Genomic DNA, 16,334 nt, shown 5'->3' with positions numbered 1-16,334 from the left:
TGCATGTGAGGTTTGTAGGGGGGGTGTGGGGTGGGTATGGTGGGGTGTGCATGTGCCTCCCAAGCGGTGCACAGCCCCTACCACCAGTGGCAGCAGCAGCAGCAGGCCCTCAGGGCACTCATAGCCCATGCAGGGAGAGCCCCTTGGTGGCATGTGGCTCTGGCCAGTTCCAGGAGCTGCACATGGCATTACAGAGTGGGGCCAAGCCAGCCCGGTTCCATTGCATGGGGCCTCCTGCAGGTCATATGCAGCTCCTGGGACCCAGCCAGATCCACATGCTGTGGGGGGAGCCCCATGCAATTGAACCAGTGGCTTTCCCTGCTTTCTGCTGCCACATGCAGATCTTGGGACTCCACTGGGAAGCAGGGAGCAGGGCCAAGCCAGCCTGGCTCCATCACCTGGGGCTCCCTGCCACTTCCAGTGGAGTCCCAGGAGCTGCACGTGAGTCATGGGGAGCTCTACACGATGGAACTGGGCCAATTTGGGCTCCATACTTCTGCTACCCTGCTGGGTGTAGGCCCCATGCTTCAGGCTCCAAGCTCCTGCAGACCCCAGCCCTGCACTCCATGCTCCTGTCTAGTTGCAGCTTCCTCCCCACCTGCCCACCCCCACTTCCCTACCTGCTGCCTGGAGCACTGCAGCAGCAACAGGAAAAGAAACTGCTGGAGGCTGGGACAGCCGAGCAGTTCCCTGTGTCACTGCAGCAGCGGCAGCAGCTGGTCCACCTTGAAGCTGTGCACATGGGCTGGGGCTGGGGCCCTCCAGCATATGAGGGTAGGAGCATAGCATGCTGTCCATGTGGGAGTGGGCAGGGCACAGTGGGCACCTACCCGCAGGCCAGATGAAATTGCCTGGCTGACCGGATATGGCCCACAGGCTGTATTTGGCCCATCCCTGTCTTGAGGGTTGGGCTTGGTGTTGTATTTGTACAAGGGTATTCAGAAATGATTGACTCCAGCCACAAGTATGGGAAAGAGTTCTGCCAGGCTGTCAAGCATGGACTATACTGTGAATAAAAAGTAAAGCTATGCATTTATTGCCATTTGCAGATTCAACAAAAAGTAACTTTAGGTTCTCATGTGCCCATTCAGCGCATTCACACGTCACATCTCTTCCCCCCTTTTCAAACAAACACACCACAATGCACAGACTAGAAGCTTCTCAGGCAGCTTGTGTTTCCTTTCTAGTGAACAGCTGGAAAAGGTATAGGATACGAAAACATGATGCATGTATAGCCCCTACAAACACTACTAGCCAAAAGATTTGGATCTTGAGAACATGGTGAGGGGTGTGGGAAGGCCAGGAGTGGGGCTCTATGTCAAGAAACTATATTCAGGTAATCACTTGAATAATTAATGAACATTAACATTTTAGCTGGATCCCTGTGTACCATTATTAATAATTAGCACTGTTAAATATGGAGTCCAATGGCTAATACAATGAAGACTGTATATTACAAAACTATACATCTGAAAAACTAGTATTCTTTAAATTTAATCTGTTCCATATTAAGGCTTCTGTGTAATGGCTTGTAATTCTATGCACTTAAAAAAACCCAAAGGTCACTCTCTGTTTCTGGTTCCGGCTTTGAACTCTACTGGAGCTTTCTATAAAATGAGGCCAACACTTCTGAAGTTTGCTGCTTAAGGCTGGGTTCTTAAACCCATATTCAGGCACTTAAAATAAAAAGCCAGACTTTCAGTGGTGCTGATCACTCACATCGCCCATCGACTTCTGCAAATACTCTTCACTTCTGGAAATCAGGCCATTCATTTCTTATCATTTATCAAAACTGAGCACACTTTCAGATGGCCTAAAGATGGATTAGAAACCTAACTGGAGCCATCTAACATTGAAAATGTTAGCCTTGTTTTATACTTCAGTGTATAAGTCCAGGATAACTAGCTCCAAAGAACATTCTTCCAAAGAGGTCAAAATTTACTGCAGGCATGTTTTCATGTACTAGAGAAGAACTGAAATATCACCCCAGAATTCTGTCCTTAATTTATTAGCTGCAGCAGAGACACTGTTATAAATAAACCTCAAACACTCAGAAATTAGTGTATGAAAAGTGCAAGGATGTTTTTCCCTGTTGATGGGAAAGTTCCATTCAGCTACGGAAAAGTGAATAACGCTGATCCTGCTCTTATATGGAATCTGCAAATGAAAATGAAGATGAAGATGATGAAGACTTTGGGTTACCATGTGTAGACAAGAGGCTGTGTATATAGAGCCAATTGCAGGATCATGTCTCAAATGACTACAGAGAGGTTGAAACTGAGTGTACATCAAATGCGGTCAAACTCACAAAGTTAACAATCTGTAATGATAGAGGATTTTTTCTCACCTAACCTCTTTCAGTTACACTTAAATTAATTGCCTGAATCATATCTATAGCATAGGCACATTTCTTCAACAAGATTTTGATTTTCAAACCAATTTTCTTCAACTTATTTTAATATAAGAGAAGACATACAATGGAAACATTCTGGCAAGAGATTACGAATATAGCATTAGATTTTTACAGGCAACACTATCTTCCTTAATAAAAAGACTTCTTTTTTTTTGTTTACTTACCTTATTGCTGTATCCTTGCTTTTTATGTTTAGCTCCTACAGAATAGAGTACAGGAATCAAATCTGGAGGACAGTCGGCAAAATATTCTGTGCAGGTAACTGGTGACTCATGAATGTCAATAGGATAAGGATTTTCAAAGATTGGAAAACTAATTGAGGAAGACAATTTATTAGTACCACTCTGACATGCCAAGTAGTATTAGAAAAAACAATCTTTACATTAAATAATAAAAAAAATCGAAATTGTAACCATTGCCATTCATAACAGACGACATTTTCCTTATTTCATATTTGCTTTGAAATATATTTATCGTCTTTATTTTAAAGAATTACAGTCACTCAGTGACATTCAGTTTAAGGTACCAGGGCAGCAATCTGTTTTCTTATTAATACTTACTTATATATGAAGAGCTACACTAGAATTAATGGGATCATTTAGGTGAGTAAGGGCTCACAAGAACAGGTTCTAATTTTTCTTCTAAAAAGCAGAGAATATAGGTAGTATGTATAGCTGTACAGATATGCAAGCCCTTTGAAACACTGCAGAAGTGTCTGAAACACTTTACAATAGTACCTCTTTAAATGAGGCACTATTTTGAAGCATTTCACTTTTGGGGTGCAGGCAGAAATGACATTTTTTCATGTGATCTGGCCCCTGAAAGTGCTCTACAGCTATGACCTTACACACAGAGCACTTCTAAAATAGCTGACTGGGCAAAAAAACCCTTGTCAAATCAGGTAACAGGTTAAAGCACTCTGCTTTAGAGTTTCTTATGGAACTTCTTTTCCTTTGAGGGTTAATTTTTCACACAGGGGTAGGGCTGGGCTGATGCAAGCAGCAGCCAACCCCACCCCTGGGGCTGTCAGTGAAGAGGGAGGGAAGGGAGCAGCAGCAGCTGCTGGGCTGCTATCCAGGCCTGAGCTGGAGCAGGGGGTGGTGCCATGGAGCCCCTCACCTCATAGTCCCTGCCAGCACCCTGGCTGGGGTGTTGGGGGGAGCCGAGACAGACCTCCGAGGTGAGAAGGCTCTGTTCTACCGAGCCCCCTCTCCCCCCTCCAGCTCTGGCCAGGCCTCTTGAGAGTGGCAGCAGCAGCTGCTGGGCAAGCCTGGCTTGAGCTGGAGAGGTGAAAGGGGGTGGAATGGAGCCCCTTGCCTCAGGGGCTCAGCCTGACTCCCCCCAAATACCCCACCCAGGGTCAGGATAGACATAGCAGCCCCGCAGCTACTGCTGCTCCTTTCCCCACCTCTCTGTTGACAGCCGTGGAGCTGGGAGGGAGGGGCAGGGCTGGGGAGAGGGGTAGTCCAACAGCCTCCTCAGAGGTTGCTGGAGTACCCATGCCTACTGGCCAGGAGGGCCAGGACAGGCAGGCTCAATCCTGCTCCTCCCCCCAGCTCCTCCCGATTCAGCAGGTGACCATCTGTTGGATCAGGGGGTCACTACTAACTTATGCCGCTTTATGTAAAGTGCCATGAGTTAGAGTGGGGCTGGAGTTAGGTATACTACTCTCACCTTCCCTGCCAGATCCCTGGCGCCCCTACTGATGCTGGAACTGGGCTCTCCAATTTTAATCTCCTCTACCCCTCCCCTACACTCTTGGTTTTCCCCTCCTTTTTACCTCCCACTCCTGTGAGTGGAGGAGCAGAGGGGAGCTAAGAGTAAAGCCACAGGTCACCACAGCCTGCTGTGGAGTCCACCAGTGAACTCCAGAGGAGCCTTCAGTATTTTGAAACTTTCCACCCAGGAACAGCACAGAGACATACATATATCCCCCAGCTGAACCTTTTTCTTTCTGAAACATTTCTGAGTGGGTTTCACTTGGAAATGTTTGAATTGTTATGTCTGTCTACACTCATAAATGGACTTCTATGCCTTATATTAAGCATAAATGTGCTTAAGTGATTTCCTAAATTGGGTATCAAATATATTAGTAGTTATCAAAAGATATTCACAATGTTGGTTAGTAACAATCACAGAATTCTAAGAAAGCAGAGCTGGAAGGGATCTCAGAGGTCATTTAGTCCAACTTCCTGCTCGGTGCAGGATCATCCTCATCTAAACCAACTCAGACAAGAGTTTTCTAACCTGTTTTTAATTTTTTTTCAAGGATGGAGTTTCCACACACTCTCTACGTAGTCTGTTCCAATACTTAATCATTCTTATAGTGAGAACATTCTACCTAATATCTAACCTAAATTTCCCTTGCTATACTATAAGAACCTTGCTTCAGGATGCCAGGGCTTCCCACCCTTTTTTGTTTTTGCAGCTCTTTTTTCCCCCTCCCTCCATTCGCTGTTGATTTTACACTTTTTTGTGGTCCCTGAGCTTTTCCGCAAAGACTGACCAAATCCATAGTTTCTGCAGAAATTGCAGAACCATGAATTTTGCAGGTCCCTATTCATAGGCTGTAGCCTACAAAAGTAGCCTACAAAAGTTCATGCATCTCTGAACAAGTTAGTCTGTAACAGGGGTCAGCAACATTTTTGGACAGAGTACCAAAAATACACGCAACCTCAACTGGTAAGATGTTGGCATGCCAGGGGTGGATGGTGGGGGAGTAAAAAAGGGTCCAGTCCTTGTTGTGGCAGTACAGCCCCAGCCTCTTCCCCACTGTCTGCCCTAATGCACTCATGCCAAGGAACATGCCTTCAGTGTCACACACTGGCACGCATGCCGGGGGTTGCCTACCCCTGGTATACAAGGTGCCACACTGCCCTGCATTCTATCTTCAGACTAATGGCTAACTACCTCCCTCCACCCTTCAGGTATTCGTAGTCTGTTACTAAATCATAGCCTCTCAGTTTTTCCTTCTCCAGACTAATCCAAGACTAATTCCAGTTCTTCATAAAAACTTTTTCCATACCTCTAATTCTTTTTGTTGCTATCTACTAGCCTTTCTAATTTGTCCACATCTTTATTGAAGTTTGGTGTCCAAAACTAAACACAGTACTTTAGGAAAGGCATTATCAGTGCTGAATAAAGTGGATCACTTTTCTTGACTTGCAAGTGACATTCTTATCAGTATAGCCAAGTGTGCTATTGGCATTTTTTGCAACAAGAGCATGCTGTTGGTTCATATTCAGCTTATGATCCACTATAACCCTGGGTCCTTTTCTGCAGTACTGTAACCAGTCATTCCTCAGTCTGCATTTGTGCATCCAGTTATTCTCTCTTTGCACTAAGACTTTGAGATTCTTCTTACTGAATTTAATTTAACTTATTTTGGACTAGTTCTCCAGTTTATTAAGCCCAATTTGAATCTAATAATAACTTGCAGTGTCTGCAGCTCCACTGAATTTGATATCTTCAAGTTCTACTGGGGTCTAATTCTACGGGAATGTAAGTTTTCATTTTTATTCATATCAAAGCTGCAGCATGAACTTCCCCTGAAATACATTTGCATAACTTTCCACCAATATTTTACACTATGCCCATTTGTTATTTTCCTTTTTAAACCCATATTAAATCCAGGTGATGCCCCAGAACCATTTATTATATGCTATAAGTACAAAAACAAGACGACAAATACACATACACTAGCATCATGAGATATTGTTGTTGAATAGACATGTTAATGTTCACTGGAAAGGGGAAGAGAATGATTATTACAACTCCAGGATGGAATGCACCGAAGACATTAATAATGAATCATTTGGGGGTATCTATCATGTTTGGACACAAGCTTTATATAATAATTCTTTTTGTTTTGGTTTCCCAATATATATAAGAATTAACTCAGATAAAACAAGAAATCCTACTGGCCTAAATTATCCTGGAGTAAAATTGTTTCCAGTGAATGTGAATAAAAAAAAAAAAAAAAGAAAGAATACACCCCTTTCTGGAAAGTCCAAACAGGTTTAAATACAACTTTCTGGATATTTATGTATTAAAAATAGTTTCAAACAGACTTTGTACTCACTTGCTTTGTGTCAGGTCAACAACAATGAGATCTTTTTCCAGTAACACAACTACAGCATAAGGGTCTTGAAATTCTAGAAGTAAGAAATGAAGCATAAGATTCATAAAACACAGTTTTTCCACCAGACATTTTAATTAAATTAACCAAATCATGTAATCCTTTTACTGAACAATTACTATTTGTTAAATAAGAGTTTTGAAAAAGAAGCCTGAACAACTAGAAAACTTCTCTGCAAACTGGAAAGTATGACCTTTAATTAGAGTCAGACACTAATGGGAAAGGACCATGATGACAAGTGGCTTTGGGAAAGTATTGTTAAAAACACATTGGGACAGAAACAGCATGGTAAATTAGAGCATGCTAACATGGTATTGAACAGACAGGAAAGGAGTAGAGAAGAGGTTCTCTTTGATGTCTTAGGAAACCGTATGTTAACCCATCATTAAATCCAATTATCAGTGGATGTTTTGCTATGGACAGAGATTATCCAAAGCTCTATTCTTTGCAGCTGATTCAGCTTATTTGATAATGCATAGTGCACCTATTCCCAATGGTGTATCCCTCAGACCTCAAAAAAAAAAAAGAGATTCACTACGTCCACTATTTAAAATGTGAAAAGGGAGCATGAATGAGGAAACAATGTTAATAGAGGTACGCAGTAGACATGGAAGGTGAAGAAAGAGGTGCAGCTGTGCTGCAGGTAGAGCTGGACAGAGACAGACTGCGTGGAGCTGAAAAAGAGATGTCAAAGATTTAGGTTTGCTCCTCCATTCCTAACATACCAAGGTGCTCTTACAGGAGCAGACTCTGGTCTTCCAACCACTTTTAAACCACTTCCTTTAGCAAAAGCTCATTTTCATGTATGTTACCTATCATTCTGGAATTCAGATTCCGGAATTCTAAATTAGAAATTTATTTACAGGTGTTGAGTTAAAAATCATGTAAAACTTTAAAGGAGAGGGAAAAAAAGGGTTTCAGCACAGGAGGGGAAAACTATTTATACCTAATCCCTATTATTATTTCTTATCTTTTTGCTGGGAAATATTTTTCATAGTTAAAGGATACTTGGCCTAAAATTTTTTCTACAGCTATTAGGCCTGTGCTAATAGGGAAGTATTTGATTCGGATTTGGATTTAGCTGATTCAGAGGACAGTGATTTGATTTTGAGATTTGGATCACTGTCCCAAATCGATTTGGCTGAATCCTTTCTGGAAGATTCAGCGCTGATTTGGAGAGCTTCGGATCAGCCAGGGAGAGGCAGGCACAGCTGGGTGGCTGCAGGTTTCCCGCAGCTCCTCTGGCTGTGCCTGCCTCTCCCCAGGTGGGGGGAGCCATGGGAGAAGCTCCCATGGATGCCCTGCCCAGCCCCATCTCCCACCCCGCCCCAGCCTAGTCCTGGCACTTTAAAAAAAGAAAAGAAAAAAACCTGCATTCACTGGCTCTGGCAGTGGTGACTGGGGCCTCTGGGCACTTGTGGCAGAGCCCCCCTGCGAAGCGCAGGGCAACGGAGATCAAGCTCCCCCCACCCCTCTGTCTGCACCTGTACAACAGCTGCACAGGTGCAGTGTGGTTCAGCAGGGCGCCGCATGCTGTCTGGGACCTGGGGCCGCTGGGGCCGAGCACTGCCAGGCTCCACCTGACATGTGGAGCCACCCCAGCTCCTGGACAGTGAACAGCACCCTCCTGAGCTGCGCTGCACCCATGCCATGGAGCAACTGCTGCGTGTGCCAGGTTGCGGGGGGTGATTCCCACTGTCCCCCCACTGCCCCACGCTGCACAGGGAGGCTCTGCCACGAGTGCCCAGACACCCCAATCGCCACTGCCAGACCCAGTGAGTGCAGGGCTTTTTTCTTTTTTTTAAAGTGCCAAGAGGCTGGAGCTGGGCGGGGGATGGGGCCAGGCAGGGCAGCCATGGGGGCTTCTCCCACAGCTCCTCCGGTTGTGCCTACCTCTGCCCTGGCAGGGGAATCTACATGACCTATGCCTTGCTGCTGCTTGCCCAGCTGGCATGGGGGGGTGCACTGCAGGCATGGCTTGCTCCAGGCGGCAGCAGGGCATAGTCCACATTCCCAGCGCTGCCACTGCATGCCACCTGGTGCAGGAGGAACAGAATGCGGGTGCAGCAGCGCTGGCAGAGGGGGGGCTATGCTCTGCTGCCGCTTGCTCCCTTCTGCCTCGAGCGAGCCACGCCTGTATCCTACCCCAGCTGGGTAAGCAGCAGCAAGGCAGAGCTACCACTCCCAGCATGCTGCGCCCCCATCCCGGCCCTCTCCCACCCTAGCTGGGCAGCTTGTCCCAGCCCCAGCCCCAAACCTGCCCTCCCCTTCCCTCCCCCCTCTCCAACCGCAACAGACTTACCAGCTGGAAGCAGCTATCAGCTGCCTGTTTAGTCTATAGCCGAATCTCTGAATTGGCCAAATCTTTTCGGAAGCTTTTCCAAATCGATTCAGATGCTTTGAATCGATTCAGAGCTTTTAACTGGTCTCCCAATTCAATTCGGATTTGGAGATTTGGTCCCTCTGAATTGAATCAGCTACCGAAGCTTTGCACAGCCCTAATAGCTATGTAAATGTTGCAATACTGTTTCAAATCTACTCTGTTCAATTAAGATGCCACTAAATACACAATTATTACTGTGTTTAGGTACACTGTACACAAGTGATGGGTTTAAGCACAAGCCTAAATATTTCACTGAACTAGGAACTTAAGCCTAAAGAAATGTGCCAGAGTTGTAGCCATGAGAATTAACCTCTCTACTTATTTTTGAGCAATGGCAAAGTAAGTTTTTGATTCATCATTATGCTGCAACTTCAGTTTGGAGGGAACAGTACACAGTATAAGAGAGAGTTCAGTCACTGTAACCCATTCTTCATCTCTCTGCTGAAACAGCAAACAAACATTCAAACTGCTGTCAGCTCTGATGCTGTTTTCTGTGATGTAGACAGGTGTTGGTTGACAACTAAGATTCCCAACTCATTTAATACATCGATTGAACACCAAATTCAGGCCACTGCATTTACATTTTTAGTAATGAAACCTTTCTTCCTTGACAAATTTGTACTATTTTTGTTTCAAACACTCACCATTTGGGTATGGTGTTTCACAAAGAGTTAAAAATTCAACTATAGGATGATCCATTTCAAGCACTGTAATTGCTTTTCCGTGCATGATGGTTAAACTTGGTCTTCGGCAAGCTTTGTCATAAGACAGTCCACCAGAAAAGATTATAAATGGTTCACTGTATTAAAAACAAAAAGCAATAATAAATGATATAATCTAACACTTCTGTACTGCCTGTAAATCCTAAATGCTTTTCAAATTAAAAAATGAAATTATAAATAGTTAATCTGATTGGGCTTTACCTTTAAAACCATTAATATTCATGAATATTATGAAGGTTTTATATTGTGTGTGGGGAAATATTTGTAGCATTTTAAGATAGTTGTGCATTCATTTTTCCTTTGATAAGATATAAAATTTTGGAATTAAGGTTACAGTTATTATTTTCATATTGCTAGTGCTTTATATTAAAAGAGTCAGCATTCTGACAGACTCGTAGTACTCAGAAATAAGGAGATTTATACAAATTGACCTATATATTAAAAAGGACTTAAAATTCACATGGCCAAAACATCCTGTGCCAGATTATGGTTTTGTTTTAATATTTCCTATTTAAATGTGCTCACGTTATAAGGTTGCATGTCTCTGTATCCCTGACTAGTTTGTACAATGAAAAAAAGGGGTTAATTGTGCAACTGGAGCTGTGGAGTTCTACCAAGCAGACAGATGTGCTTGTCTGAAGTAGAAGGCAGGGTAGATCTGCACCTTACAGACCAGGGGCAGGTAATTATTGCAGCTGGAGGGCCACTTAATGAGCTTTGCTGAGGTGTTGAGGGCCGCAACGGTAGCCCTGCCCCTTGACAGGTGCCCTGTCCCCTGGTCGCCATCTTGGGACCAGAAGTTCCATCCCCTAACCTCTGACCTTTGCCACCAGAAGTCCCTCCCCTTGCCTCCCAGAAGTACTCCCTGGGGGTGGGGGTGGGCAGGAATGGGAGGCTGACATTTTGGAACTGGAAAAAAACAAATCATATACTAAAAGTCAAATATGTACTATAACATATTTTAATTTTATTTCAAAAATTATTTTTGTCCTGATCTGTATGTGTTTGCATAGCATATATAGAAGTGATTGCATAACAGCTCAAAAATAAAGTCTTACTCTTGTATAGTGTGTGTGTGTCTTGTGAGGAGGTATGGCAGTGTGTGTGGGCAGAGTGGGTATATGTATATGTGGGAGGGTTGTGTAGTGATGTGGCTAGGGTATGGGTGCAGGTGTGTGGGTTTTGAGGGAGGGTTGGGGGTATGGGGTAGCAAGGAGTAAGATGCAGAGCTAGGCCAGCCTGCCTCTATTGCACTGGGCTCATGTGCAGCTCCTGGGATTTGCACACCATTGGGGAGAAGCCCCACACGATGGAGCTGGCTGCTGTCTCTGCTACATGCTGCCACATGCACCTGCTAGGACTGTGCTGGAAGTGGCAGGGAGCCCTGCTCCGTGTTTTCTGGTGGAGTCCCAGGACCTGCACATGGCAGCAGGGAGTGGAGAAGGCAGTTGGATCCATTGTGCAGTGCTTCCCCCCGCAGTGGCGCACAAGTCCCAGGAGCTGCTCGTGAACCCTGCGCAATAGAAGCAGACCAGCCTGGCTCCTCTCCTTGTCATCACATGCAGCTCCCAGAACTGGCTGGAGCTGTGCACCACTAGGCGGATGTGCCTGCATGGGTCATAAGCACCCCAAGGGTCTTCTGCTGCTCCTACTGCTGCCACTGGCCAATACTGATCCAATTCCGATATGCAGCCAGCAGCATGGAGAGTGGCGTCGTGATGGTAAGTCTGGTGTGGGGGAAATGGGTGGGGGGGCAGATTGGGGCACTTGTGGTGAGGGAGGGAGTGGGGCTGGAGCAGGGGCAGGTGCTGCACAGCTGGGGCGAAGCACAGGATGGAGCCGTGAGTGGCATATCTGGGGGCGCAGGGGAGGGTGTGGCGGCTCCCTCCACTGCATGCACGCACCCTGGGAGGGCATGGGAGGCATGTCCCCAGATCTGCATATGGAGTGAGGGTGGGCTGCTGCTGTGGGCAGGGTGACACCGAGCTCTTCCCAGTGGTGGGGGTTGGGCCAGGGCTGCAGTTGGGGCACGTGGTGGTAGTGCTGGGAGGGAAGCTACAATGGGGGGCTGCAGATGCCCCAAAATTCACCATAGCCCCCTTCCCAGCACTCCCACCACCCACCCCAAGCACAACCCCAGTCCAACACCCCACTGGGAAGAGCTCGGTGTCACACCAGCCTCAGCCTGCAGCAGCAGCCTGCACTTCCCTGCGCGCAGATCCAGTAGCACATGCCCCCCCATGAAAAGAATGGAAAGAGCATTTCAGTAAGGTCAGACTTACTGGAATTGAACGTTTTGACCAATGTAATTATTCACCTAAACCTAACATTTTTTCAAAAACTTCATTTCAAGATAAATTTAGAAATGTTTGGTTTTGTTCCTTTTTGGAATGAAAACTAGATTTTAAATTTTCACCCAGCTTCAACAGACTTCCCTAGGCTGTGGCTTCCCTCACAGAGATTTCTGTAAGAAAAGCCATGTAACTAAGTGTCTCAGGGGAAGTGAAGAACTGTGGATATAATGTGTCTGCCTGGATCTACTTAGTGCAGATTTGCTCAGTGCGCGCACACATACAGACTCTAGTTCTCTGAAGAGACTTCAGTGGGATCCTGGAGCAGGGGGTTGGTAAAGGGCAGCAAGTAATGACACGAGAATGACGGTGCCGTGGATGAGGTGGCACCCGCCATATTCTGCACAGGAAGTGTAAGCACAGTGCATGGGGAAAAGTTTAGTAGACATTACAAAAAAAAGGAGCTATTATTATATTAGTGTGTGCCACTGCTTCTAAAGTTGTATATTTAACAGGTTTGAAGTGAATTTGGACTTTTATATAAATTCACATAAAGAGAAAAAACACTTGATTTGAAACTAGTTAAACTCACCTAAGAACACCTTCACCCCACAAACTTTGAAAGTAAAGAATTATCCAATGAAAGTATCCTTCTTTAACATATCTTAACTGTAAAAAATAACATATCCACCATTTTCAAGGGCAGATGCCACCCTTTTATAAATAATTTCTTTATATTTCTATCATGTATAGTAACACACTAGATGCACGATAACCTCCATGATCACATTATAAAGACAAAATTTTAACTCCAACACATGCCTTGTAGTCATCCAAACACTGCTATAGTACAGTTATTTTCTGATGGGTGTATTTGAGGTTCATTATAATGCAATTGCTGAGGAATGTGGTGGGTACATGGTGTTGCTGCACATGATAGAAGTGCACTTTTAACAAAGCTGTTCTCAAGGGGAATTTTTTTCAAAAGCCATTCATAGGGATTGGGCTCAGCCCAAGACTGTTTCTGTAGGTGTGTATCTACATGTGAAATTAATGCGATGCAATAAACTCTGAAGCAGTGTGCCCGGGACAGCAGCAGTTTGAGCCAGGGTGGAGCAGCCCTGGGCTGGCAGTAGGCTCAGGGCATCAGCCCTGGGCTCTGGGTGGTAGCATCAGGGCTGGCTGGGGCACAAGAGTACTAAAGTGTACAGCTGTGCAGCAGGCAGCCCCCGGTACTCTAATGCCCCAGCCAGCCCCTCTCACCATCTACACACGCACTTCATTACTTTGTACTGTCTCCGACAATACTATCTTATGGCACAGTTAATTAGTTTACTGTGCCTTAATATCGGTGCACATATAGACAGTGATGCTTTACTTTGGAGCTAATTAGTCTACACCACAGTAAAGTGCACATGTAGATGCACCCTAGGTGCCTAAACAGGACTTAGATAATACTGAGGCAGCTAAAATCCAAAGGATAATCCAAAAAATGACTGATAGGAATAAAAATCCCATTTAATGAAATTTACTATGTATATTGTACAATGTGCTGTATTTCATTCTTTACAGTGATTTCTTATCATTCCAGTTCCTGTAAATGTATATTCATTCTTTATTGAGTCCTTATCCATTCCAGTTCCAGATCTGTATTTAAAAAACAATACATTATTTTAATAAGTTTTAGATAGCATAAATTAGAAAAGTGACTACAGATTACTACATGCAGAGGTTCTCTCTGGTGACTTGGTAATTTCCTCAATGTTACAAAGACAGTTTATGGTTCAGATAGTATGTGGGGGACAAAATTCAGTTACACTGGGTTCCATCCAGTGATTTAATTATAAAACAATCCTCTGGAGCAAACAGCATCTGTTTATATAATTAAAGTATACCTCATTCACATGAATATTTTGCAGTGCTTTGTAGATGACAATGTGTATGAGTAACCCTATTTTACAAAGAACAATCATATACCATACATACATTAGACCTAAACTTTTCTACTGGTGAAAAACATACCTGCTTTTACAGGTCTTGTACTCTACTTTAAGAATTGGTTTACAGGACTCAGGTTTTTTTCCATCTCTCTGAATTTTTCCTGTGAAAAGAAAGAAGGTATAAACTCAACTAAATGTTCTAATTACCAGTATACTGGAAAAAGAAAAGATTATATAGATAGTACAAGAAAGAACTTTAAATGCCAACTGCATGGCAAATGGCACAGTGCTAATAACTATTTTCTCTTTCCTTGTGGCTATTCATTGGTCAAAAAGTAATTAGATTCCTCTTGTTCTTTTACTTGACATACTTTCTTTCTTCTCAGAAAATTACTGAAGTTAAAAGATGTTCGCTGTTTATAAATTTTGTTTCAAATGCACACAGCCCTTATGATACCACATTTTACAAAACCTGCAGATTCTGCGAACACTGTATGAGGCACTAGATAGTGGCTCGCAATAGCATAGTTTTCACTACTGCATGCATATGTGAGCCAAGCTTAAGGGCACTTAGAACAAGCATTCACGAAGGCACTCAGAAGGCACAAAAAGAGGCACACAGCCACTAACAAACAATGAATAATCCATTTAACTAATTTGGTCTATTTTTCTGAATTCTATTATCACAAGCAGCTCTTGATTCCCTCAAATTTACTCATTCTTCAGATTGACCTGATTCATTTTATTGGTAAAGGTTTTTACTCTCTGGATTGACTGGGAGCAGGTTTTTTTTTGCAAGAGTTCAGTATGCTTACATATAAAAGTCAAGGACTATCGGCTAGTTGTGCAAGTCACATGAGAAATTTCTAATTTCAATTGAGAGAGGAATCATTTATAAAAAGCAGATCTTGCATGTCTAGGATTTTGAAGTTCTCAAAAAGAATGATAAAATAAGCAGAATTAACAGGTTTTAGAAAAAGTTAAAATTTCCCTTTTTTCTGAGCTACACCGACCTTGCCCAAACAAAACTCCTGGAAACAATTAGACTCCTTTATGATTTATGTGTTGGGATACAGTTAATTTTCTCTTGCCATGTTCACGCAAAGTAAATACATATATTGCCTCAACTGTGACATCTAACTAAGTTCATCTAACTGTCTATGCAGGGCTGTTGAACGAGGCTTATAGAACATTTCCATTTCAATATCAAATAAGGGATGTAGCTTTCTATCTTTCTCTCTAATGTGTGTGAAAGCATCTATCTTACCGTGAGGAATTGTTGTCTGGAATGGTCTGCTAGGACTTTTCAGGTTCCACAGCGTCAAGCTGCCATCAGAGTGACTGCACATGAACTGTTTCCCCTCATGGTGCCACGCAACAGAATGAATAGCCTAAAGAAAAGGCAGTGAGAATAGAGAAGAAGAGGAAAGCCAACATGAAACATGCAATTCAAACTAATAATTTTAATGTATGAGTTTCGGTTAGATTTCATAGACATTAGGGGCTGGAAGGGACGTGAGATCATCGAGTCCAGCCCCTCTGCCATAGGCAGGAAGTCTGCTAGGGTCAAATGATCCCAGCAAGATAAACATCCAGACACCTTTTGAATGAGTCCAGAGTAGGTGCTTGCACCACCTCTGAGGGGCAGTCTGTTCACACGGACTGTAAAGAAGTTTTTTCTTTTGTCCAGTCTAAATCAGCCTTCCCCAAGTTTGTTATCCCTTGGGGAACCCTGGTGAACAACTGTCCTCCCATGTCCTGTGCACCCCCCTTATATACTTGTAGCCTGCCACCAAGTCTCCCCTGAGCCTTCTCTTCTCCAGGTTGAAGAGTCCCAAGTCCCTCAGCCTCTTCTCATAAGGCTTGGCCCTTTGGCCTTTAATTATATGGGTGAGTCTCCTTTGGACTCTCCCAAGCTTATCCATGTCCCTCCTGAAGTGGGGGGCCCAAAACTGGACACAGTACTCCAGCTGCGGCCTCACTAAGGCTGAGTAAAGTGGGAGGATGACATCCCTGGTTTTGCTTGAGATGCATTGGTGGATGCATGCCAGAGTTTGGTTTGCTTTGCCAGCCATGGCATCGTATTGGTGGCTCATGTTCATCTTGTGGTCAATCAAGACCCTCAAGTCTCTTTCGGTTGTGGTGCTAGTGAGTGTAGCACCACCAAGCCTGTAAGTAAGAGCTGCTTGCTCTTCTTCCCAAGGTGGAGCACCCTGCACTTCTCTACATTGAAGGCCATCAGGTGTGGTCCATCCACCTTGCGAGTGTGTCCAGGTTGGCCTGTATTCCCAGCCTGTCTTCCAGAGTAACCGACTTCCCCCATAGTTTAGTGTTGTCCGTGAACTTTGCCAGTCTGCATCTGATACCTGAATCCAGTTCATTAATGAAGATGTTGAAGAGTACCAGCCCAAGTACTAAGCCCTAAGGGACACCGCTGGTCACCTTGT

General features: G+C 44.2%; 1 protein-coding gene across 3 annotated transcripts in view; it reads right to left on the bottom strand.

The window, feature by feature from the left end:
- STXBP5L (syntaxin binding protein 5 like) overlaps window positions 1–16,334 on the bottom strand; it is a 448,370-nt gene that overhangs the window by 180,644 nt on the left and 251,392 nt on the right. For all 3 annotated transcript variants that reach the window (XM_019527059.1, XM_019527060.1, XM_019527061.1), the window contains exons 8-12: window positions 15,155–15,278; window positions 13,970–14,048; window positions 9,579–9,733; window positions 6,495–6,567; window positions 2,578–2,725 (exon numbers count right to left, since the gene is read on the bottom strand). In XM_019527059.1, the coding sequence (XP_019382604.1) occupies window positions 2,578–2,725; window positions 6,495–6,567; window positions 9,579–9,733; window positions 13,970–14,048; window positions 15,155–15,278 (579 nt within the window). The remainder of the gene's footprint in view (window positions 1–2,577; window positions 2,726–6,494; window positions 6,568–9,578; window positions 9,734–13,969; window positions 14,049–15,154; window positions 15,279–16,334) is intronic.

This window comes from Gavialis gangeticus, unplaced genomic scaffold (genome assembly GCF_001723915.1).
Source record: "Gavialis gangeticus isolate Ggan-Ray unplaced genomic scaffold, GavGan_comp1, whole genome shotgun sequence".
Taxonomy (NCBI): Eukaryota; Metazoa; Chordata; order Crocodylia; family Gavialidae; genus Gavialis; species Gavialis gangeticus.
Note: the sequence above shows the minus strand (reverse complement) of the source record. Positions and strands in the feature narration are given on the sequence as shown.